We start from the raw sequence: 25,592 nt of genomic DNA on the forward strand, positions 1-25,592 counted from the left end.
TTAGGATCCCCTGGTGACGGTAACCAAACTCCTGAGCGCTCATGTCGAGCAACGTCGCCATCCATGGATCCTGGAAGAGCCTCAGGGGCACCACAAACCTCTCCACTGCTCCGTCGATATTCATCCCGACGAGGACTGGGACATGCCCTCTTGGGACGTCAGCCTCCTTCACGCGGCGGCCGGCAGAGGTGCTGAGCCGTTCGTACATGGCGGAGGCCTTCTTCTCTTTTCTTCTCCAAAACATACCGAGTCCTTGGTGAAGCCAGAGCTTGGAGGCTGAGCTTGGCATATAAAGGAGGCACCAAGAGCTACCCACTGATGTTGACCTTGTATGAAACGAGGAGTCGGGAGGTAGGATAGTTGTTGAAGCCGGTGGAGCCTTGACCATCTTGGAGACCACCAATGTCTGTTCTTATCAAAAGGGTTGATCATGTTATGTGATCTGCACATCTAGAACACACATCGGTTGGATACTCATGGATTCATATACCGAGAACAGTCAAAACTTCGATCCCACATGATGTGGTGCGGCTGGAGTTAACGCATTCTTTATTCTGCCTTGCCGGAAAATAAGAACACGTTCTTTATCATATTGGATGTCCTACCCACCATACGTGTCAAACTGAGAATAAAAGTCGGCGTCAAACTTACGTTCAACTTTGGAGGACAGGAATGATATTACAAATCAGAACTTCTTTGACAGATTCCGTCATATAGCTTTTACTCCATCATTTAAAACAGTTTAAATCAATTAATCTAAAAATTAATTTATGTAGACGTTTGCCTCGGTTTATCTTCTAAGCATACACACTGACTCGATGAGAAGCTTTTTCGAATGCATGAATCACATACCAAGCACACTGAGGGATATCCGCATTGATTCGACATCTACCTTGGGTCGGGTTCTTGGGCAAGGATGGCCGGCCATGACTGGGCTGGGCGCATCCTCTCGCACGACGAACCTGTGGGGGTCAAGCGTATCCTTGTCGTCTTCTACTCCATGTTAGATACAGATCGATCTTTTGTCCTCGATCTGGATTTTAGCATCATTACATCTCGCTTCTCTCTCTCTCTCTCTCTCTCTCTCTCACACACACACACACACAGACAGACACACACACATTGCCTGATCTGAGAGAAATGGTGAGTTCAGGTGAACATGAAGGTAACCAAAGGTTTCCATCATTCAGATCCATGGGCCATTCACAAAAGTTCCAAGAAAGTAAGTATGAATGACTAGGAGAAGTTTCTTGAATCAGCAACAGTAGCCCTTACAGTCTTCCATGTGATGCTGACAAATTACACTGCACATGAGTGATGAAGCATCTTTCATTATCGATGTTGCCTGCCCTCCTGCTGCTTGTCTGCATGCGGCAGCGACTTGGCGGACGACTGTGTAAGCTGTTGACTGCTGATGAACAGTACATCACCGATCGTTCCTACCACTTGATCGTTGGAAGCTTCTCAAGTATTTATTATGTGTACATATCTAATCTTGCGAGAATGAACAAAAGATCCACCCATGGATCACCATATCTGTTCGGATCGTCGTTCATCCTGTTGTTTCGTCATCTTCCGCACTGGACGCTGGTGCATGGGCTCCACACTTCACGTGATCGTCGTCAAATTTATAATGGTCCAATCTATGAGCTCGAGTCTATTGTACGTCCCACTGAATGGTCCAATCTCCATGATCTTGCTCTTGGTTTCTTGTCCTTTTGCTGAATCGACATTATTTGCAGCCCACAGGAATTGGAAGGAAAGTTGATTGTTTCGGTAAGCTCCATCGCAGATTGATGTTCGCGTGTTTATATATAGAATGACTCGTCCTCGTTAACATAATCGTCCAGCCTTTTAATTATTTACGATCCATGCATGAGAACTCAGTTGCACCTTCCAGTTAGGGTTTCTTTTCGCAGCGGAAACACATCGAAGGAGAAGGTGCAAGAACACATCCACCTCGTCCCTCCATTACCAATAACAAAAGGCATACAGATCGCGATACCAACATCGAAAGCTCCTCAGACGTTGAGACCTTCCGCAACGAGACACTGTTGCAGGATTCTATTGAAAAGTCGGTGACCTTTCCATGTATTCGATGCTTGTTATAGTTTAGATAATCTCGCCTTCACGAAGTCAGATATACGAGACAGGGCAATGTAGGTGGAAGGTTGCCATCATGCCTACTCATGTACCCGATCAGTCCACGTTGAAGGGGGGCAAATATAACATGAGAGGACACCATGTTTGGGCATAAATTATATCGGCAGTTCATATCAGACTGTCCCTCTGTCTTGTTACTCGATTAAAGATGGAGACATCCATCGTGCGACGATCATGTATGAACCTGAGAACTGAAAGGATGATCACCGGCCATCTGTTGCTTTTTATTCTATCCTTCACAGTTGAGTTCTTATTCCTTCTCGAAAGCAGAACCGACGAAGTCTGGAATTTCCAGAACCAAGTAAAATCTCGATTACCGTGTAGTTGTGAAGGGAAAAGCTGTACGAAGGAACTCATAGAGCGAACAAATAGTTTAAGATTAGCGTTAGTAGCTTACAGGTTATTATCATTCAGCTGACGCAGATATGATACGAACCCTTATGGCTGTAGTAGCTTTTTATCTCATATAATCTCATTCTGTCGCAGTCTACCGCACTAAAATCCGACATTATCTTCTCGGTGGCACGGCCCATTAGCCAACTAGTTGGATGACACTTCTCTAAACTATACTTTTTGGTATCATATCAAGCACTCTTGTCATGTACTAGAAAAACTAATGAACGACAAGGCATCACAGGTGAAGCGTCAACTTCTATGTAGTTTGTTTAACCAAGTCACATGAGTAGTAGCTTAGGACTACACTTCATCTTGTTTGGCAAGAAATCACTCGCACTCTTCGCGAGCACTAAGATTCAAAGCTCTGGTTTTGACCACTGACTTGCAACGGTAAGAACAAGACGTAAAGGTTCCTGGAGCTGCTGCCAGGTTCTCCCACGCCTTGTTGCCTTGTGTGCAAGTTGTTGGTCATGCGCTCGTTTCCATGACTTCGAAAGATGTGAAAAAGGAGAACAAAAGGGAGGGAGAGAGGAGGTACTGCCCGTGATCCGGAATGTACGTAGGACCATGAAAGCTTTGACGGTTTTCAAATGCGATAAAGCTGAGAGGCCGTGACAGTTGGTCGGATATGTGCGTATCCTGCACACTGTGATGACCACTTTGTCTCAGAAGATGGGTGTCGTTTGGTCCCACGCTGACCTGTACAATATCCGACCTACTACTGACGAGCGATTCCCGGTGGCGACGGAGCCCAGCGGAGGGACTTATCGCGCTGCCGGTACGCGAGACGGGTAAATCTGGGCTGCGGGGGAAACTGCTAATAGCGCCGCTCGCTTCTACACGGGGTAGTTGCTGTGTGGTGGCGGTGTTGGAATCTTACGCTCACCCTCTTTAAACGGGCCTTCCTACTTTTGAGCGAGCATCTAAGCCGGCGGCGAAAGATAGAGACGACGAATCTCCCGACGTGGCCATCTCTTATTAGCCCATTTGATTAATAAGGTTTAGGTGGCGGAAGAGGGAGATGATCTAGGGGATCGGGGGACCGCATCCACCGGTGGCCGTCACGTGCGATCAAATGACGCTCCACACGTGCGAGATGAGGCGGCCGACACAGCCGATACTGGGGGACCAACTGCTCCGGCGGAACTCCTCCTCCAAACGCATTTTCACCCAAAAAGACGTTCCGCAGGGACACCGGAACTGTAATCACGGGTGCAGCTCGAGTGAGGGGAGCAAAGAGACGCCGGCGGGGTTGCGCGCCATCAAAGCCGTCCGAAACGTCGCAACTCCCCATGAATAAGTCCGACTACGACGAGGGTCAGGAACGGGCACAGGGGCGGGTTAACCGAGGACGGCGGCGTACGGGTGAGTCCCAGAGAGAGAGAGAGAGAGAGAGAGAGGAGGGGTCCGTCTTCAGACCGCAAACGCGCGGTGGAATTCCACGTCCGCAGGTCGGCGCCGGGACCGCCTCCAAGTTCCGTTACCCATTTTTTCCCGCGACTGAGATGACGAAAATAGGCATGGGTTAGGAGAGCGTCACCGTCGTCGTGTAACAGACCCGCGGCTGCAGTGACCCCCAAAGACACGTTGCGAGCATCACTGGCAGTGACAGCCACAAGCTTCACGCGCACGCAGTTCGGTGGGGAGGCGCGGCTCCGAAAGCTATCGATTCCCAACCGTTTGGTGCACCGTGCATCGTTCATGCAGTGCGCGCAGCAGCAGATTTTGGATCGCGCACGCATGAGAACCGGAATCATGTTATAAGGTAGGCACCGCGCATTTCTGTGCAGCAACAGCCAGCCGTCACCACCGGCGACACGCACGCAAGCATGAAGAAGCCATCCCTGCTCGTTTGCTTGCTTCCGGCAATTAAGACACTGCATGAACATGCGGCCGACACGGACATCTCGGGGTGACGGATCCCCTCTAACTGTCGATCTATATAATCTGTGTGTATATATATATATATATATATACGATGATCACGCACCATTTGTGATGACAGAAAGGGGTAATTTGGTCGATGCATATCGTTGGTGCGGGTGTTCGGAATGCGCGCCATAAATATCGTAACGCGAGGGGTGGGCCCCGGCGAGCTGCCCGTGACCGGACGCCTTTCACGGACGCCGTACAAACGGGACTACGGAAGGAGGTACCACCGAGACGATAAATACCGTCTCGACCTCTCGCGGCCGAGTGATCCTCACCGTCAAGACTTTGTAGGCGGCAGCATCAAGGTTCACGTGGACGGCGATCGTGCCGTTTCCGAGTCCTTTGCTGGTCGGCTACCAACAGCGGATCGCTCGATCTCTACCGCTGTACCTGCCAAGTACTCCTTACGTGTACCTCTCCGTAGTATAAATCATTTATTTATCGGGGGAAAAAAATAGAAATTAGTTGTTGTTATTATTAATATTATACTGAAAAATAACTAATATAAATAACCAAGAGAAGCCCCCCAGTTCGCTCTCACGCTCTCCGCGTTTCTTGCTCGCGTCTCTCCTCGTTCTCGCTCTTCTCCGACCCTTGTACTCCTAGATCGCTGCTCTTCTGGTGTTTGTCCGGGTCTCGTTCCTTGAGGAGGGATGAAGCGGCTGATCCGGCGGCTGTCGAGGGTGGCGGACTCGTCGCTCTATTGTCCGCTGCAGACCGCGAAGGGGGGCCAGCGGGCGTCCAAGGGGGAGGAGCGGCGGCAAGTGCCGGAGGGGCACGTGCCGGTGTGCGTCGGGGAGGAGATGGAGCGGTTCGCTGTCCCGGCGGAGCTCCTCGGTCGGCCGGCCTTCCTCGAGCTGCTCCGCCGCTCCGCCCAGGAGTACGGCTACGAGCAGCAAGGTGTCCTCCGGATCCCCTGCCCAGTCCCGCTCTTCCGTCGCCTCCTCCTCCTCTCCTCCTACTCTTCCTCCGGCGCCGCCGCAGTCGCTGATCCCGCCCTGGAAGAGCTCTTCCGCTCCCTCCCCGACGAGGACCGGTCGCCCGCCGCTTCACCGACCTGAGTATCACGCCCGTTACCGCCTCTTTTCCCATTTTGCCCTTCTCGGTGTTTAAGTATGCAGCCAGCGCCTATGGCGTAGAAGAGGGGCAGTTCAGGGATTTAATATTTCCCTCGCCCTTTATTATTATTATTTTTGCTTTTTAAAGAGAGTATTTAATTTAGTGGAGTGAGGAAGTATGGGACTTTCAAATACGTGCAGCTTTGAGCTAATGTATATATTTTTTTTCTTGGCTAATGACAATGCTCTTTCATTATCATATTACGGCATGCGATGCGTTCAGATGTCCTTCCTTCATATAATAAAAAAAATATATATATATATACTAAAAATATGGATGCATGTGGTTGCATTTGTGTTAGTTTATTAAGGGTATCCAAAACCATCAGAAACAATTTGTTTGGGTCAATCATAGTAGTTATATATATATATATATATATATATATATCGTCATGTCATACGATCATACAACATCTGAATTTTCTTTTAGTTATCACGATCGTTGCTGCGATAGAGAACATATGAAGTATTATGGATTCACGAAGCTTCCTCCAGCTGCTGTACTGGCTTTGGAAACCAAGGAATCTCATCAAATCAATAGGTTGTATCAGCTGTCGTTGCTGTGCGAGATAGCTCAGTGATGTGTTGTTTGCTTGTAGCTGCTACTTGCTCACGGGACTGCATCAGCAAATCATCAGTTCACCGATGTTTATGGTGGATGGCTGAATCTACTATCGGTTTGTATGATACTGCGAGATGAGAGTCGAAGTGTGTCCCAACGACTGTAGGTTATTAATCTACTGCTGCTTTTTCTACTTATCGATTAAGAATCCACTGCACCCTTAATCCTCTCCATTCTGGCCTCCATCTGGTGCGGTCAGAGAGACTTTAGTGACAAAGCTTGATGTGCTCTTCCTTTATTAATAAGTGTGTCCATGTGCTCTTCCTCGGAACACAGATGCCAACTCTTTCTGAACTGTGCATTTCTATTCCTCAATCATTCTTGATGCTTCACCTTCGAACAGCTAATGAAGTTGTTGTTTCTTACCGGAGCATAGTTTCAGAGACGCAGAGAGAGAGAGAGAGAAGCATCTGCTCTGAGGAAATGGGAATAGAATCTCAGAAGACACGGAGAAGATCTGTTAATACAAAAATACTAGCTTCAACGAGTACAAGATTCAAGTGCAAGATTAGTCCGGTGGGTGTCATTTTTCTGCGTCCGAGGGCATGCATGATTCATGGCGATACATTATTAGCTGCTTATTCACTTGTAGTCCTTTGCGCGGCGGGCATGATCTTGGCACACGGTCCTCTCTTCCGTTCTCGGTGAAATGAAAACAGCACAAACTGAGGAACTTCAATCCTTCTTCTCCCGGGATATCTCTGAGAAGCTATTCCAGGCAGATCTCAGGTCTGCATGCACCAAAGAGTAGTCAGCAAAAAACACCATATATGTTCATAAATATAATAATTTGCATCTCGCTGTGCTTTCTGGCATGAGGTCGTCGTTGTGTACCATGATTTCTAACCAAGTGATGTCAAACTTTGTCCAGGAAGCCTATCTTTCTCTTTTATGCAGGAGTTCTCAGAAGAAGCCTCTGATATGATTTGTATTTTTGGTGGTGGTGGTGCGCCGGATGCAGCCAAGTTCGATGAGCTTCTGGGCTTTGGCCATGTGTCATCAGCCTGTTTTGCCAATGTGAGGTGATTCAATTATTCTTCCGCTGGAATAGCCCATGCGAATGAAGTCTGAAGAGGTGGCTGGCTTGGTATTGTGATGTTTCTATCTGTAGATAATACTAGCCTACTTTGACCCTTGACCGTATCTAATGGTTCGGGAAGCCGTTCCCTGATTCGAGTCAACCGAGGCTACAACAAAATTTTCGACCAATAGCACGCTGCCACGGAAGCCGCCGGGGCAACAGCGACAGGTGATCCGGCGGGAACGGATAGGCCTGTGAGATGTTGAGTAGCTCCCACGGCGCTCATTGTGGTCCACCAAATCCCGCTCCCAACACGGGAGAGTGACGTGGCCGAGACTTCGATTACGGATTTAAATACGGGCTTAGATGTGATCTAACTCGGTGGAATGGATATGACCGACGACACATACTCCACCATTACATCAGCAAATCTGGGAATCCAAATCCTACCCGGAACTCGGAGTCCCAGGTTCATCCGCCTCCGTGGTATCCACTCACCGGGTCTCCCCTCATCTCTATCCATGCCCTTGTGTCCTCAGGATCCCCTGTTCCGTGATGCCCGGAGAGCAAGCAGGTTCTTCACATCAAGCAAAACGAGCTGGACCCCGCCGCCTCGGTCACACCATTGCCGTTGTTTTCCGAGGTGATGGCTGTCTCCTGTTCCCGGTGCTTCAGAGAGGATCCTTACCCTCTTTCGATATATATGCGACATGGTCTTTCTCGGTTATCTTCGCGATCCGAATCCAAATTCGATAACCGAGGGCGAGCACGAGAGAGGAAGAGGGAGATCGAGAGTGATGGGAAAGGAGGCTACGGAGAACTTCAAGCTGGTGGGCTTCACCCGCTTCGTCCGGGCCAACCCCCGCAGCGACCGCTTCCCCGTTCTTGGCTTCCACCACGTCGAATTCTGGGCCGCCGACGCCACCAACTCTGCCGGCCGCTTCTCCTTCGGCCTCGGGATGCCCCTCGCCGCACGCTCCGATCTCTCCACCGGTAATCCCTTCTTCGCCTCCTACCTCCTCCGCTCCGCTTCCCTCCGCTTCCTCTTCTCCGCCCCCTATGGCGGGCCGGCCGCCGCTGACGCCGCCGCTAACCCTGCCAACACCTCCCCCATCCCCTCCTTCGACGCCGACCGTGCCCGTCGCTTCTCCGTCGACCACGGACTTGCGGTCCGAGCCATCGCCGTCGAGGTCGCTGACGCTGCCGAAGCCTTCCGCATCAGCGTCGCCCACGGCGCTCGCCCCTCCTTCCCCCCGGCCGACCTCGGCGAGGGGTTCGCGCTCGCCGAGGTCGAGCTGTACGGCGACGTAGTCCTTCGCTACGTTAGCCGCCCGAAGCCCCCACCGTTCCCCTCCGAAGCCCGCCAAACCCCCATAAAGGTCCCAGCTTTCCTACCTGGATTCGAGGATATTGACGAGTCCGAGACTTGTTCATTCACCTACGGCATCCGGCGGCTTGACCATGCCGTCGGGAACGTCCCCGAACTCGCGCCAGCGGTGCGCTACATTGCTGGGTTCACTGGCTTCCACGAATTCGCGGAGTTCACCGCGGACGACGTAGGCACGGCGGAGAGCGGGCTGAACTCCGTCGTCCTCGCGAACAACGAGGAGACGGTGCTGGTGCCGCTGAACGAGCCGGTCCATGGGACCAAGAGGCGGAGCCAAATCCAGACTTATTTGGATCACAACGGCGGCGCCGGCGTGCAGCACCTGGCGCTGGCCAGCGACGACGTGCTGAAGACCTTGAGGGAGATGAGGGCGCGGTCGAGGATGGGAGGGTTCGACTTCATGCCACCACCGCCACCAAACTACTACCAGGGGGTGCGTCGGAGAGCCGGCGACGTGCTCACCGAGGAGCAGATCAAGGAGTGTCAGGAATTGGGTGTTTTGGTGGACAGGGATGATCAAGGAGTGCTGCTACAAATCTTCACCAAGCCAGTCGGCGACAGGTATGTGATCAGGAGCCCTGGTTCTCTGCTTTCTTGCAGATCATTACATTTGATGGTGATTGCTTGGGTTCCATATCCACTCGAGCATTTGTCTTAATTCTCCATCAACTGATTCTTTAATAGCTATGATCGGGTAACTGTGTTCGAAGCTTTCCGTGAGTCCCCTGTTCCTTGTGAACATGCCCACACCTTTCTTCGCCTTTTGGCTGAGAGCACATGCAGACATGTCCACAAAAACTCTTAAGAGGCATGTCCACAAATATTCACAAGGCAATGCCTGCTTGCCTTAAAAAATGTTGATAGGCCAAGAATATTTCTGCCGGTAGTCCCAATTCATTGGCTTCAAAAATAAGAGATGGTTCAAAATCTGATAGGATATTTGATGGTATCGATAAATTCGCATTCACTGTATTCATATAAATATTCTGAGCACAACAAGGGAATGGCTGTTGTTCTAGTTGTGTCTTGCCCAACAAGGGGTAGAATCCACATTTGATGCCTTCGACCCTAGCCTCGAACGATAAACTACTTTGTGCATCTATAAGCACATTTGGAGTTTGCAGATCGCCTGCTTAAATTTATACAAGTCCTGTTGTCAATCTTATGTTGTGTATGTTAGGTTGTCCGTTCCTATCATACACAGCCTTGTTCAAATAAGGCCTGGGTCATTTTCCAGGGCCTGAATTAACTTTGTTCTTACGGAAAGATTTCCTGTAATGAATCAAGGCCATGCTGATTTTTCATCCAATCTCAACTGAAATCTGTAATTTTTTTCATGCTCGAGCGCAAAGGAGTTAACCAATAATAATCTCTGCTTTTGTGGCAGAGAGAACAAACTAAATTGGAGGAAGTAGTTTTCCTTCTAAAGCGATTAGGAAGTAGGCATACGAAATTGGAATTGGAAGGACAATTATACGTGTTGAGAGTGGATCATCTGTGTGGGGTTCTCGTTAGTAATTATTATTATTATTTTTCAAGTCTTTACACCAAAACATCCCTACTGTTATGGTTTTATTAGGAAAAAAGTTTTTTCTTGTTTTCTCCCTCCTGTTGATCATGGATAGGAGCAGCTAAATTGGGCTTAGGCTGTGTATCACAAAATATGCATCGCTTTGTGGTAATCTAACTTTTAATTTTTTTTATGCAGACCGACGATATTTATAGAGATAATTCAGAGGATTGGATGTATGGTGAAGGACAAGGAAGGAAAAGAGTATCAGAAGGGCGGGTGCGGAGGATTTGGGAAGGGCAACTTCTCCGAGCTTTTCAAGTCCATCGAGGAGTACGAGAAATCCCTCGAAGCCAAGCAAGCAACGACAGTTCCAAGTGCCTAACAATAGCGAACGTATAGATCGTCTCAAGTAACAGAAATAATAAAGCAGAATAACACCCGATCGAATCTCTCTTGGTACCATTTGCTGGCTTTTATTTGTTGATGATCAAGAAGCATGATATTGTCTTGAGTTTGTTAAATGAGACATTTAACCTGATGTTTACCAATTGACATTCCCATCTCTCTAGTATGAATCACTTGAGATTTGCAAATGTTGGAGGCAAAAAGGTTTGCCCTTTGGTTCCGATGACATCTAGAGAAGAGATACCGAGAAGATTATATATCTGCTTGTGAGCTCCTCACGCTTGTTGTTTCCTGCCTTTCTTAGTCGTGTTGATTTCGATTTCAAATGCGAAAGCTTTACAAACACACTTGTCTAATTCGGTTCGGAAGCATGCTTGTGTCGCTGCGGTAAAAGTTGTTCTTTGTTTTTTTTTGCTGATCATACGACTATAGAAAAATCATGTACATTTCTTGCATGAGAATGAGGATACTTGTTCTGAACTAGTCTCCGAATGTTTCTCTCTCGGATGAACACAATCTTGTAGTGTTGACTTGCGGAGTAGACATGCTCTTTCGATGATTGTGGTTATCTAAAGCATATCTTTTTTTTTTGGATGATTCAATTCAGTATTGGTCTAATCAACTCGAGTTAGTATAACTCTTTTTAGAGCATTTGCTGTTAATGTTTAATTATCATTTCGGACGATAAGAGTATGACTCTTTCCTTCTTTCTTTAGTCGATGTTTTAAATTCTCAATCTTTGATAATAAAATCTTAGTCACTTATCAATTATAATATATATATATATATATACATTAATTTTAAAAAATAAAATAAAAAAATAATGAAAATAATGAATCACATATCATCAGATCTGATCAAAAGGCATCAGATTGGATGGATAAACTGAAATGCCCCAAAACAAGAAATCTGTCAGATCCCAATCAGAAAGCATTCAATCGTGACCGACATAAATGTTTGGTAAGGCAACAGTACCTACTAAACGCACAGTTTCATGATAGCCGTTCCTAAACCTAACCCTTTATTTCTAAATATTTTTTAGTTATCGGATTCAATCCGCCATGCGGTGTGAGCCAAGAATTGGTCGGATCCGCTGCACGCCCCGCCGGTGCCTCGTTGTCGTCGTCGTCGTCGTCGTCGTCGTCGTTGTCTCGTGTCATATGGCATTAATTACCCTTCCCCGGTAAAATGACATTAGTACCTTCAACAGCCACATCACAGCCATTCCTCTCTCTCTCTATCTCTCTCTCTCTCTCTTTCTCTCTCCAACCAGGAAAAGTCCTTTTCCTTTTTGAGGGATTGCTTGAGGACTTCCATTGGCGATGAGAAAGAAAGGGGGAAGACGTCTATAAAAAGAAGCCAGGAATCGGAGGTGGATCCTCCTCTCGTCTCTTCTCTTCTCTTCGTCTCTCTCGCGGCCGGATAGTGAAGATAGAAACCCTAAAAAGATTAGGGTTTTGGAGGACGGTGGGATCGGAATCTGGAGCTTTGTTTGGATCGGTGGAGGAGCCAGGGATGGATCCGGAGCAGACGTTCCTCCGAGTCCACGCCCGGGTGTCGGGGATGCTGTCGCAACTCCTCACCCCGAGGATCCGCTTGGCGCTCGAGTACGCCTACCTCGCCTTCGCCATTGCGCTGTTCGGCCTTCTCGTCGTCATGCACACCAATTTCGTTCAGCAGGTGGGGCTCCTTGACGATCGCCCAAGGTTTCTGCCCTTTTCTTTTCCCGGATTTTTGCCCTTCTTGACGATGCAAGTTGGAGATTGTCTGTTGACCTATGGAGTTCGTGGCTTCAGGATGGTTTCTTGATCAAGAACTCGATGACTTTGTCGTCTTTTCCCCATGTTTTCCCCATCTTTTCGGAGGAACTCTGAGATTGCTGGTAAAACTTGGGAGTCCGCGGCTTTAGAATGGTTTCTTGATCGAGAATTCGTTGATTTTCTCTTCTTTTTCCCATATTCTGCCCTTCTTTTCGGTGGCAATCTGAGATTGTCGGTTAAATTTGGGAGTTTTGGATTAACGCTTGATGATTCGTCTTTTTCTCCTGGATTCTATACTTCTTCATGATGGGATCTTGAGAGAGTCGGTTGAACATGGACCTTTTGGGTTAAAGATGCCTTTGATGATTTGTCTTTTTTTTTTTTTTCCCGGATTTCTTGTTAAATTCCGGAGTTTTTTTTTGGGCTCAAAGATGTTTTCTTGACCACGAACTCGATGAATTGCCTTTTTTGCCGGATTTTTGGCCCTTCTTTATGATGAACTTTTTTTAGATTGTCTGTAAAATTTCGCGAATTTCTGGCTTAAAAATGGTTTCTTGGACACGAACTCGATGATTTGAATTCTTTGCGGATTTTTTTTTTTGCCCTTCTTTATGATGAAAATTTCAGATTGTCTGTAAAATCTTGGGAGTGTTCGGCTTAAATATGGTTTCTCGACCACGAACTTGATGTTTTTCCTGGGTCTTTTCCCCATATATTTCCTTTTCTTTACGATGGAATTTTGAGATCGTCACTTGGATATGGGAGTTCTGGTTTAAGTGAGACGGCTTCCTGTTCGCTAACGCTATGTTCTTGTGCTGATTTTGGTTTTCTCGAGTTGAAAACAGAATGAAAGCGTGCCTTTGCTGTTATATGATGATGTATTAAACTTAATTATGTTCTTCAGAATTGAGGTTTTGAGAAGGTATTTTGCAGTCAGATTAATTGCAAATTCCAGTCCAGAGAAACCTTCATATCGTTTGTTTTTAGGAATTTTTTACACAAGTTTTCATGGAAAGAAATAGCATGGATTGGACATTCTCATCATGATCAAGGCAACATATGTTGCAATTTCCTTTTCTTTTTTAAACGTGTTTCCAATCTAATACAAAGCTCATCGGGCCCACATGATGAATCTGCTTATTTTTCCCTAGTAACTTGTCAAATCTAAGCTGAATGCCCAAGGTACATGTTAGTCGATCATCTGAGCAGGGTGCTGCCCTTTTATTTGGGATCTTGCTACTTTACCTAGTTGTTTCTTGGGGTAACCTCATCCTCTCTTGTTTCCTTGAAAACTTCTTTCTCGCAACTGCAGCAACCTGAATCTATTACAGGGTTTCTTCTCTGAATTCTCCATCTGCAGAAATACCAGGATATGCTTCTGCACCACCCTTTTGCCATTTTGGTAATGAAGATCTTTATGCAAAGAATACAAGAAAAGAAATATGTCTTTCTGAATAGGTGGTGGTTCTTTTATTTTGGTAGATCAGCATACTCTAATGTCTGATGTTCAATTTTTTTCTTTTTGGAATGACAGTTAATTGTTATGGTTAATTTTTTTCAGTCAGAATTATTTCACTTGTTTTAATTTTCAGACCAACTCTGGCTTTTGACATTGTCATAACCTCATAAGTCCATGTGGTTGCTGTTATGCTTATGTTGAATTTAAATCTAAAGAAAACCTGCTTAGCCATTTGGTAATCCCAGGTTGGGACTACCATTTGAATGCACTTTGAGGTCTAAATGCTCGTCATACTTTACAGCATAAGCAGATAGCTTTATTTCTAGTGTAGATTTTTTTTTGTTGTATGCGGAGAGTAATGATTCTGAGCATTTGATAATCATCTTGTAATGTTGTCCATTAATTTTGACAATATTTCAGCACCACTAAACTCACTTAGATGTCTAGAGAGAGAAAGAATGCTTCTATTTGCTTGTTTACTACTTTTACTTTCAATATTTTGTATAACTTGCTTATTTTCTGTGTTTATGTGTTTAGCCTGGGTGTTCGAGTGAACTCTCCGGAATCGAATTTGGTGAAGCTCAGCTAGTTCAGATTAAGGTATGTAGGCTGGTTTTACATGGTGCTGTTTTCGCACCATGTTGACTGTTGGCAACTTGATTAAACTAACATGTTCTGAATTGGTGCTTGATTTCACATTGGATGATCTTGTGCAGTAATTAACCCAGCATCTTTCTTTTTCCCATAGGAACATTATGTATTTACTGTATACTTACCTATATATATGAATACATGTATGCCTTTTATATGACATATTACTGTATACATCTTCATCAACATAGTCCTCACTGGGAGCATCTTCTGGTTCCATCTTTTTGATGTTCTATTCATATGCGCTTTGCTTCTTTATCATTTGAGAGTTGGCACTTGTTCAGGGAAGTTTTCATTTTAATTTTATACTTCTATTGCTATTTACAAATGTAATAACTCATGTTAATTGTTTCAGATTACAGGTGCTGGTCTTTGGACCCAGAGTTCGGGTGAACGGAACACTGTGGACGTTAAGCCGGAGAGTTCTGATGGTCGAGTGTTTACCACCGATGGATTCACTGATTTGTCTACTAGGTTTTGGTCAAACTGGCTTGGCTCAGGTGCTAAGAGGAGCAAACTGATATTTAAACCATGGAAGAGTGAGAAGGAGTTGCTTGGACCTCAGGTGGAGAAAGCATCCGAGTCTAGTATTAGTAAGACCATTCTGCGTGAGGCAGATTCCAAATCTCAGTTGGAGCTTCTGCAAATTGGACATCCTATCTCTGTCAGAGAAAGGATCAAAATGGAAGCCCTTCACTTCTGCAATATGTTGAAGATGCCATTTATTTCGTTTTGGAACAGTGCAAAGGAGTCCTTGAGCTCTGTCAGTCACTTATGGGTGAGAATAGAGATTTCTTTTGCCTTTTGCCTTTTTCCTTTTGCTGCATGCGAGTGTCTACTAATCCTTCTTATACGGGAAAACTTTCACTTTTTCCATGATTTAAGGTGAAACCTTTTAATCTAATGGCTGGGCATGCTGTATCATGTTGGCATAGGTCTGAACCATGTCTGACTGCTGCTATATCCTTATATGTAGTTTTGGTTTTTGCTATAATGCATAAGTTTAGTCTGTGCCATACTATGTATGGCATCGGACATACTGACAAAAACGAAATTTATGTTTTGTTTTTTTCTGAAAATTTATCAACCTCACATTACAAGTGCTTATGAACAAATTATTACAGGTACACTAGTTGTGTCGGGATACCTGTAGGACTTCTAATTCCATAAGTGGTATTTGGTAACTGTTTGCAGTTTCGAAGCGTCTCTGATGCTGTACTTTTCTGAGGTTATATGAGGTGTCTCATGACGCAAGGTTAATGTATAAGGATTATGTGGTTATTAGTTTCAACACTGAGTTGCATGAAGAATAGTTGAATTTAATAAATTTCCTTCGGTTTTGGAACACCATATATTAACAACGCTCTTGTTATGGAATCATTGATGGTGAATAACACCCCAATATAGCTGCTCATCGGAAGTGAGCCAACACTTAAATTGATTTACAAAGGTCCGATGGGTGTACTATTGTGAACTTAGCTTAAATATTTTGAACTAGTGGTTCAAGCTAAACAAGGCTCTACAAGGTTAGTAGGTTTATTATCCCATTTGGTCGGGTCGTGACAATTGATATCACACCCGACCTAGTACCAAGGCAGGCCGGGTCGTGATAGGACAACACTTCTATTACCTTCTTCTGGGAAATTTGTTTTCAAGAAAACTGAAGGCGGTGAAAAACAGAGTTGTGATTCCAAAGTCAAACCGCCTGGGCACTAGTTCTTGAAGGCTTGGGCAGTAGCCTTAGCTGCAGGCGGATGCCTTTTTGAAGAAAACATCATAAAGATAATATAATCTATAATATATGTGTATAAAAATTGAAGTCCAAACATTTAAAATCTCATATGTCCCAAAAGAACATATTGTCATGTGCGGTCCTCCATTAACTTTTCAATAGAGATACACATGAGATAGTGTTTTGAACATCAGTTCATAGTGGGGATTCCAATTCTAATTCTAATTCTAGGGCTTATAAAATTTTACCTAAATGTACTTTTACAGGTTTTCCACTATTTAGAAGCCAACATCAGCAAAACGCATGAGAAAAATAAAAAGCATATGGTGACGATTATGGTACAATGATGTATTTTGGTTGAAAAAGCAGAAAACTGAATAACTGATGTTATCGTAATTGTCAATGTTTGTGGCACAAGTACATTTGGAGTCACTTAAAATGACAAACATTTCTAAGTTTTTTTTTTTTTTTAAGTCATATCCTGTTACTCCATGCTAATAAGTATTTGTAACCAGCAGCTATTTTAGAGAAAAAAAGTAGCCTTTGATCTAGTTAGCTTCATAAATTCCATCTGGGTATTTAGATTGTTGCTTCTCCTGAAACTTAAAAAGCAAGGCCAGGCAGACTTCTTTGGCAGCCTAGGTGAAGCCCATGACAACATTGAGTTGTTCCGACACCTGCATTGTGGATGATTTATGGATTTTTTAAAAAGATGCGTATGATAGCATTCGTTACATATATTTTTATAAATATTTAGTGAAAAGGTGCTAGGAATGTAATTCGATCACATCAAAGAGTTGTATGGGGATATGAAGTGCTTTTGCTGACACTGAAGGAGTGGTGTTCAACAATGTGGGTTTAGAAAACATTTCTTGAAAAAATCTCCTGCTCTCAAAAACCTAAAGTTGAAGAGGTGCTCAACCTGATATTCTTCTTCTTCAAATTTACTTTGTCTCTGTAATCTCATTGCCTGCACAACAGATTCGAATTGATAATCTCAAAATTTTGTTGGAGGTAACCTGATTGTTATTGTCCTACACTGCTTGTAGCAGTAAAAGAATGAAGCAATATCTCCTTGTTTTCAGGCACACTGAAGCTTGGTCATTCGTTTGAATTTGTGCATTTCCTATAAGAAACTTGAACTACATTAGAGCATTAATACCAAGGCAGGAAAATATAACATAGAGGTCCTGTGAAAACCTACGAGCTGTTAGTCAGCATGGTTAATTTGATATGTCAATCTACGTTTTACATGGATTTTGTCACTATAGATTCAGTTCTTGATGGTTACGTTCTCAGTGCATGGGTAGCTACACTCAGTCATCTGTTTCCATGATGGTTTGCAAAATCATATTTTTGTAGCCATTCATGTTTATGTTATTTGAGATTCATTTGCCACTGTAAATAATTTAAGAGGCTTTTTTTGACAACCCTTTAGATGCTGTGAGTTTTTGTAGATAAATATTCTATATCTTGTTAAAAATTTTCCAGATTCTGTGTTTTTCCTAGATGCTTCATTAATTTTTCATATGTTAGCCAAGTAATGTTTCATTTCTGAGGACCAAACTTTGAACTACAGAAACATGCAGGGTGGTATACATTCCTTGATCTTCTGGAGTGCTTACGACATCTTCGGTTTGAACATCTTAAGTCATTTGCAGGTAGTTTTATTCATTGATTTGCATAACATATTTCTCCACATACTTAAATGTGAAGTTATATATTTTTAGCTTTCCACTTAATGCATTTACAACCTTGCAATCATCAACTACCATCGATATGTTGTTGCACACTTGCACTTACCTTTAGTTGGATATTAAAACCATGGTTTATATGAATTAATCCTAATTCTCTTGCTTCTGCACAAATTAAATGAACTTATTTTGTGATTTTTATTGTCTGTGTTGCAGTTCAGTGGCTTGAAAGAAGAAGCAAAGCATTTGAACCAACATACCTGTACACTACAGAGAAGGTAACAGAACAGCATATCCAGATATGATTAAGCTGCTGACTAGAACCTCTTTGCATCTGATTACATATGCAGGAACTGTCTATCCAGTGCCCATGATAAGTGTAACATCTATTGCCTAAACATATATTTTGCAGGGATATTTCCTGCTTTCAGAAGGGGCTAAATCTCGTCATGATATACGAACTGTTAATGCTACAATATCTGCTCAGAGTACATGTTTTGGGAACAGGTGACCTGTATGCTGTTTTTTTGGGATATTGGATCTTATTATCACAACATAATAATTTACATTATTCCCAAAATTAAATGAAATATGTGAATTTGATTTTTTTTTCTAAATAATGAATTTTTAAGAGTTTTGGAAGTGCCTATTTGATTGCAAATGTTGATTGTGATTGTTTTGAGAGAGTCATACTTCAAACTTATTTCTCTAGGCCTCAATACTCATGTTTAAATGGTAAGGGAAGTTAGGGCACCTATTTGAGAGCATTTCTTGATCTACATCTGATTGTTCCTTGGTCATGATGTTATTCATTGTACTGGCCGCATCATCAGCAAAGAAGCCCCAATTTCTTTTTTCTTTGGGTAGGATACATAATATAAGTTGATTTCTTCAAAGACATAATATTCATTGTTCTGATGTAGCACCATGCTATTGTCATTTTCCACTGATTTATAATGTAAAATTATGTTTTTCCCGATTCCTAATGAGCAAATTGACATATTTATTGAAATGCATATAATCTCTTAATAGGTGGCAACAACTTCTCATAAACAGCTTTGTTGGTTATGATACTATTTTGATGAACAGCCTTCTAAGTTCTCCTGGTCATGGTGAGGATTCTCTGTTAATGAAAAATTTTCTTGTTCCTCTTTTACTGTTAATGAAAGATTTTTCTTGTTCCTCTTGTATTTTCTGTTAATGAAAGTTCTCTTAAGCTTTGATAATCAAAGTTTGATTACTGCTCCCAAGTAGCTTTTTCCCTCAATACCTTTGTTAATTTTTGTTCTGAAAGCTTTATGTTTTTCGCATAAAATGCCAAAGCAGCCAAACCATGTAAATTTTTTTCTTTCTCCATGATGAACCTAATTTGCCGAAGTGGATCTTCATAATTTGTTACAAAGAATTAACTTCTACTTTGGCAAGAGTATAGCTTAGATGGGTACAAAGCCATCCCGTACCACATAAATTTTCTGCTGCTTCTCTATGAATCATTCACATTGATGATTATGTAAGTGATCCCTTTCATTTTCTGTACAAACAAGTTTAAACTTCCTATTATGGCTACCACCTTTACATCTTTATTCTTTTCTCAGGTTTATTGTCACTTTAAACAAGATTTACCCATAAACACATCATCCAAAATTCGATTATACCATCGGCTAAATGAACAGAGAGAATGAAATGTTATGGGGAAGACATCAAACTAGATTTCCATAGGTAAATAGGAATGAGACCTCAGCTATCCATCAATACCACAATCAATACATGAAAATATTTGGTTTGCCTTGATCTGCTTAATGTTATTTGTATTTCAGTGTCCAACCAATTAGTATCTAAACATGCTTCTTTCATTTGTAGTTATTCATGTGGATTAAGTAATTTTTCTCATTTGTGGGAAAGGATTGTAGATCAAGGTTTTTAATCTCGTATTGTACCGGCGTAGCAAGCGGTACACCTAAAATAGACATAAAACCATTCGAAATTACCTGAAAAAAAAAGTTAGGATAGGGTTTTTAAGTTAGAAATAAATATACATTTAGTATAGTTTTAGCAAAACTAATATAAATTAGGTAAGAATAATGCCACATCTTTTTCGGGCTTTGAGGAGTAGCCTTGTGCAAGGTTTGCAATTTTGGTCAGTTTCAAATCGTCCTTCCGTTAATATTGAATTATCTACCCAAAAAATTATTTGAATTGTTAGATTATCTTGTATACAACTTAAATTTTAAGATTCAAATGAATTAATTAATCACATATGTAGATATACCTGATTCTACCACCAAACCGAACGACAGGCCTCCACGAGTGGTGGATCGGGGTCTTCAATCCTATGTATTTGTATATCAATATGATATTTTTATCGGACCATTGATCCATCGACATAGTATATTGATATATCGTATGTCATTAGTGCATCAATGTGGTGATGGTCGTAGGTCGATCGTTGTGAATCCACACATCGTTGCTTTGTTGAGTTTAGGAGAGTGAAAATGTGAGAATAAGAGAAAGATTGTGAGTAAAAATTAGTTTGAGAGACTGTGAGAGTGAAATGAATTGAAGGGGGGAGAGGAAAGGGTTTAAAAACCCTTTAAGATGCCTCTAACGATCAAATTGATCAATTGGTAACGGTCGGTTTCGACCGGTACAGGTTGGTAACGGTCGAAATTTTGATTGTTACCATGTGGTACAGCCTTGTATCACCTGATACGGGCAAAAAATCTGATACTTGACTGGCGGACCGGTGCGTACCGCCCATACCGGACAGTATGGTACGGAATTAAAAACCCTGTTGTAGATAAAAATATTTTTAAGAATGCATCTCTTGAATGGTTTCTTTCTTGTAATAATTGCTTTGTGAATAATGCAGGCTATCTTTATAATTTCCAAACGAAGGAATTTTATGATCTTAATTATGGGCAAGAAACATCAGATGGTCCTACTCGATTTGGGAGTATGTTGTTTGCAGAAGAACTTTAGTTCGACTTTGTTAAATGTTTTAAGTAGCTCATGTATTTCCTGATTAAGTTTTTATGGATGCTTATTTGCTTCCTGTATTTTGATGATTCCTCATATTGTTATGCCTAGAGATACTGTCATATATATTTAAGATGCTGATGTTCTTTTTTTGTTTTGATAATGTGTTGGTTATTCTAGTGCTTAAGTTTTGTGCTAATGATGACTAGATCCTTACTGATCATATCAAACGTTTGCAACTTTATCAAAGATATTGTGTTTGTTTGTATGGTCTTCGCATTGTTCAAATAGAAAACGGTGACATTGAGAAATACAGCATTCATATGTGTCTCAGGCATCCATTTCCCTTCCATTGTTGGAAGAAAATCGTTCTTTCAATTATATTGCATTGAGTTGCCCTACTGCCAAACTAGTGCACAAGGCTTCCACTAATGAAAGGACTAGGAAGGATTAATGTGCTCAAACATACCCTTACAAGCAGAGATGTTTCCTTAATTGGTGTCCTGATTACCCAGGTCACAAAGGAGAAACCTTATTATTGTACTAATGATTGCCTTCTAATTCCTTTACTGTCACAAGATATTCTTCTTTTTTGTGACTGAACAGGTTTACTTGATTGCAAAGTTGTCAAATGGACCTAAAGCATATTTGAATTCCCTGTGACATCTTACGGTCAAAGCAAGATAATAAAAATTACCACCATGATTTATATTTGATGGTTTGCAAGACTAGTAAATGTGTCAACATTAGTTTAGAAGGCTAGGATCAGAGAATCTAATATTTAGTGTTATTGAGATGTATATGAGTTGTTTTTTCCCCCTTCTGTTTTAAGTTAGATGAAGATTTTTGTCTGTTTATGATCTTTTGGTTGACATCATTTCTCTTAGATAGCTATCTGGCTTGCAATGGAGGATTGATATTGCCCACTGAAAGTGCGTACAGATTTGTGTTTGAAGTGCTCGGTTACATTTATAAACATATTGGCCCTTTGAATACTCTTAGTTAGCTTTTCTTGTTGGTGGCCTCGGTAGAGTACTATAACTTTGTGAGAACATAGCTGTCTCTAATTGAGCGTTAAGCTTTATCTAAACCAAAAAAGGTGGGCTAGTGCAGGATACTTATTCTGCAAGCAAAGTGACTATTCCATAATTTGAACTCTAGCCATCCAGGTGACCAAGGTGTCATCTTACCATGGTGCTAAAGCTTGCCTTTTAAGCTGCCTTTTTCTTAGACATGTATCTATTCATTCAAATCATGATGATGGTCATATGACTATGATTTTAGTATTATTGTAACATCATTCATGCTTAAAGATTATAAAGCTTTATAGTACACTTACTAAGAATTGTCATTCAAGCATAGTTTTTAATTATAATAAAAGTTTTTCATGTGAATTCAGTTATCTGTGACTTCGGCAATTACTTCGATTGAGGTGATTGATGTCCTTGTTTCAGCAAACATGATGAAATTCTAATATTTTCTACCTAAATTAGTTTCATTTCTGGCCTGTACAGATTACTTTGTCACCAAATGTGGTGTGCTTATAATGTCCTTGTTTGTTTTCTTCACTACAACGATGTCTGTTTCATTCACTTTGAGGGAAACACAGTCTCGTATGCTTCGGTTCACAGGTTTGCCTTTATTTGCTTTGTCAACTGTAATGTGTGAATTATAATTAATGATGCAATTTTAAGGTTTTCATTCTCTTGGGTCACTGCAGTGCAGCTTCAACACCATGCTCGGAATCACCTTCCCACATTTCAGTTAATATTTGTGCATGTAATTGAGTCTCTGGTTTTTGTACCTGTAAGTTAGAAATATGACATTCAACTTTTCTCAATGGTTCCTCATTTGTCATTTTCTTGAACGCATAATAGTTGATTGGTAGTTTGGTTCAATTTCTTATCTAATTATTTCAATCCTTGGCTGCTGCAGATTATGATTGGCATCCTATTTTTTCTATTTGAGTTCTATGATGACCAACTACTTGCATTCCTGGTCTTAACCCTTGTGTGGCTATGCGAACTGTTTACGATGATCAGGTAACCCTTGCTTGTTTGTTTTCCATGCAATCTGCCATCCATATCTACAATTGTGCACTCAGTAAACATAATACATAGCAATCATGGTTTGATACTGGCAGTCGTATTTCGTTGGCCTGATAGGGTACTGCATCACTGTGCCACTTGGTATGGGTCAATAGTGGCCAGCCAGCCGGATTTAGTTCAGGACCCATCCAAAGCATTTTAGACCCATTTTTTTATATATTTGCCTCAATAATGAATTGGCACTTTTGGATTTTACGATGTCACTCTCTAATTTATTCTGTTTGTGGTTATTTTGTAGTGTGCGGACAACAATATCAATGCAGTTCTTTCCTCGATTTTTCTTGCTCTATTTCCTGGTGTTCCATATTTACTTCTTTTCTTATCCTTATGGTAGGTTTTGTAATGTTTTAAAAGTTTCTTTAAATACATGCTGCTTCAACTTGATCAAGGTTCTTTTTCTAAAACTGAATGCTGATAATATTTGCCTATATTAATTCCACTTATTCTTTTACAGGTTTTTCTTATTTGGCCTTTTCTGCAACTGCAGCATTTATGCAACACTTGATCCTTTACTTCTGGAACCGATTCGAGGTAAACAATTTGTTGGCATAGTGAGATGCTAAACCTTTTATTGGTGATATAAGCATTGTGATCTTTCATGGCAAAATTTTGGCTTGAAGTTGATACTGAACCCATACCTTATGCGACGGGGGTTTTGGTGATCTTTGATTTGGTAAATTTAATTTGATCTACTTTCAAAATGGAATTTCATGTGTGGATCGCCCGAAGAACATTAAAACGAACTCTTTGGAAGCATGGTGCATAAATGAGAAACATCAGAGAGATTATTGCAAGCCATTTTCTCAGTCTCTTTAAAAAGCCACTTAAATTCTTTCCTGCTCAAGAGTATATAGTCTTCAATGCAGAAACCTAGGTAGCAGTCTGTGTAATGGGTATGGTATTTTGGGAATTAGAACCGTTGAGCCAAATGTCCTTGCTTGTGCTTTTGTTCTCAATGTCCTTTAGAATATTACTTTGCCATTACTTGTGATGAGACCTCATTATTAAGTATGGCGACATTTTTAAAGCTTCACTTGTCATTGAGGCCGAAATTACAAACTGAAGTAGTGTCTTATACTTTTCTGTTGCCTCTTGTCATAACAATTTAAATGACTTGGCTATTTGCCAAGTCATGTCATGATCGATGAGAGCTGAGTAAATAGAAGAGTTGTTGCCCAATCTATGCTGCTCACCTTGTATTTTGTTTTTATTATTTTCATTACTTTTTGAGAAGGTGCTCATCTTCTAATTCATGTATTCTTGTAGATAAGTATAAAGGTAACAATATTATGCATTATGATTTTCCATCTCATTGGCAGGTGCCTGCCCTACAAAGATTTATGAGAGCTCGAGCTCAGCTGCAGCAACAGACTGGTGTTCAGATCACATCATCGACTATTTACACATCTACACTCCACATCGCAAGAGTAAGCTTGCCTAATGGCGATGTGGCTGATAATGAGCCCAGAGCAACAGCACAAACCTCTGCAGGTTCCAATCCTGCTGGTGTGCCTGATCCCTCGGGGCCCTTTGGAGTTAACTCCGAACCTCGTGAAGTTTCAAATCTTAATTCTCATCAAACAGCCGGTGCGCCTGGCACCGGCCTGCTGAACACTTACGGATCTCTTATGCTCTGATTACTAGGTGGTGCCTCTTCCGGAGGAGGCATAGTTTACTTCCTCTCTATGTTCAGAGACACTCCCGAAACCAAGGCTGGGTTTCTTGAGAAAAGACACCACAATGGAATGAACCATGGTCATGGATTCTTGAGGAAGGATGGTGGCCGCTGTTTCATATGGGGAACACATCCTCAGATATCTGAAGGTTAAACTATATACATCAAAAAAAAAAAAAAAAAAAAAAAAGAAAGGGAGAGAAGGGGGGAGAGGTAAGAGGGATGTGTGAACCATGATCAGGCTTTTGAAGAAAAGGCTTTATGCTTGTGTCTCACTGTTAGGAAAACAAAAAAAGAAAAAAGGAAGAGCCATTTGTTGTGTATAGTCAGTCTGTAGGCACCAACCACACCAGTGTAGTAATTCCTGATCAGGATAGTATTAACATTGGCATATGTTGTCTTTATTATTATTTTTTTTCTTATTGTAATAATACATACATACACACTGATGATATGTCAGCTCGAGTTGCCGAGAAACTCGGTGCCTGCAGAAGAGCTAATCTGTATTCTTGTTCGTGAGATTTCTTTGATGATTGGAGGAGGGGTTGCGAGTTTTGGCATATGTTACACATACACACTGATGTGTCAGCTCGAGGATAGTATGTATGATGTGTGGAATAATGCATACACACTTGATCGCATCACCCGGTCATGCTCTTATGATGGACGGTCGACCTCTTCTCTCTTACGGACGTTGCAGTGGGTCCCCTGCTTCCATTCGGAAGGTAATGACGTCACACGTCCCGATCCAAACGGACAACGACTTTTCTCGTTTCAACGATAACTCGGTAGCGTCAGAGTCTTGTGATCAGAGAAAACCGTGGGGGCCATTGTTTGCTCCATCTAACAGGGCAGGTATTCTTTTCGGGTAGAAAAACGAGAACACAAGTGAAAAACTCGAATAACATGAATCGCTTGCTTTTCGAATGCTGCAAATATTGATATGCAATTAAATCTTGACAAGTTTTGGATTGATTTGA

General features: G+C 42.2%; 3 protein-coding genes across 3 annotated transcripts; all 3 read left to right on the forward strand.

Moving 5' to 3' along the window:
* Positions 1 to 5,019: 5,019 nt before the first annotated feature.
* LOC135594443 (auxin-responsive protein SAUR71-like) lies at positions 5,020 to 5,808 on the forward strand. Its single transcript, XM_065084828.1, has one exon. It carries the CDS (start codon positions 5,145 to 5,147, stop codon positions 5,550 to 5,552), a length of 408 nt encoding a protein of 135 aa, XP_064940900.1. The 5' UTR covers positions 5,020 to 5,144; the 3' UTR covers positions 5,553 to 5,808.
* Positions 5,809 to 7,947: 2,139 nt separating this feature from the next.
* Positions 7,948 to 10,777, forward strand: LOC103999505 (4-hydroxyphenylpyruvate dioxygenase). Its single transcript, XM_009421267.3, has 2 exons — positions 7,948 to 9,200; positions 10,348 to 10,777. The coding sequence occupies exons 1-2, from the start codon at positions 7,963 to 7,965 to the stop codon at positions 10,532 to 10,534; spliced, it is 1,425 nt and encodes a 474-aa protein (XP_009419542.1). The 5' UTR covers positions 7,948 to 7,962; the 3' UTR covers positions 10,535 to 10,777.
* Positions 10,778 to 11,764: 987 nt separating this feature from the next.
* LOC103999503 (membralin-like protein At1g60995) lies at positions 11,765 to 25,172 on the forward strand. Its single transcript, XM_018818410.2, has 14 exons — positions 11,765 to 12,237; positions 14,314 to 14,376; positions 14,783 to 15,205; positions 17,739 to 17,820; positions 18,070 to 18,131; positions 18,266 to 18,360; positions 18,886 to 18,965; positions 20,723 to 20,806; positions 22,344 to 22,460; positions 22,550 to 22,635; positions 22,765 to 22,871; positions 23,176 to 23,267; positions 23,392 to 23,468; positions 24,257 to 25,172. Exons 1-14 carry the CDS (start codon positions 12,073 to 12,075, stop codon positions 24,572 to 24,574), a joined length of 1,851 nt encoding a protein of 616 aa, XP_018673955.2. The 5' UTR covers positions 11,765 to 12,072; the 3' UTR covers positions 24,575 to 25,172.
* The last annotated feature ends 420 nt before the right edge of the window (positions 25,173 to 25,592 follow it).

The sequence above is a fragment of the Musa acuminata genome, chromosome BXJ1-9 (genome assembly GCF_036884655.1).
Source record: "Musa acuminata AAA Group cultivar baxijiao chromosome BXJ1-9, Cavendish_Baxijiao_AAA, whole genome shotgun sequence".
In the NCBI taxonomy this organism is placed as follows: Eukaryota; Viridiplantae; Streptophyta; class Magnoliopsida; order Zingiberales; family Musaceae; genus Musa; species Musa acuminata.

Bases quoted from the DNA above. Each gene is read 5' to 3' on its own strand.
- LOC103999503 (XM_018818410.2), top strand. From the start codon at position 12,073: ATGGATCCGGAGCAGACGTTCCTCCGAGTCCACGCCCGGGTGTCGGGG. The intron at 14,377-14,782 runs GTATGTAGGCTG...TAATTGTTTCAG, and splicing joins CTCAGCTAGTTCAGATTAAG to ATTACAGGTGCTGGTCTTTG. The intron at 22,636-22,764 runs GTAAGTTAGAAA...TGGCTGCTGCAG, and splicing joins AGTCTCTGGTTTTTGTACCT to ATTATGATTGGCATCCTATT.
- LOC135594443 (XM_065084828.1), top strand. From the start codon at position 5,145: ATGAAGCGGCTGATCCGGCGGCTGTCGAGGGTGGCGGACTCGTCGCTC.
- LOC103999505 (XM_009421267.3), top strand. From the start codon at position 7,963: ATGGTCTTTCTCGGTTATCTTCGCGATCCGAATCCAAATTCGATAACC. The intron at 9,201-10,347 runs GTATGTGATCAG...TTTTTTATGCAG, and splicing joins ACCAAGCCAGTCGGCGACAG to ACCGACGATATTTATAGAGA.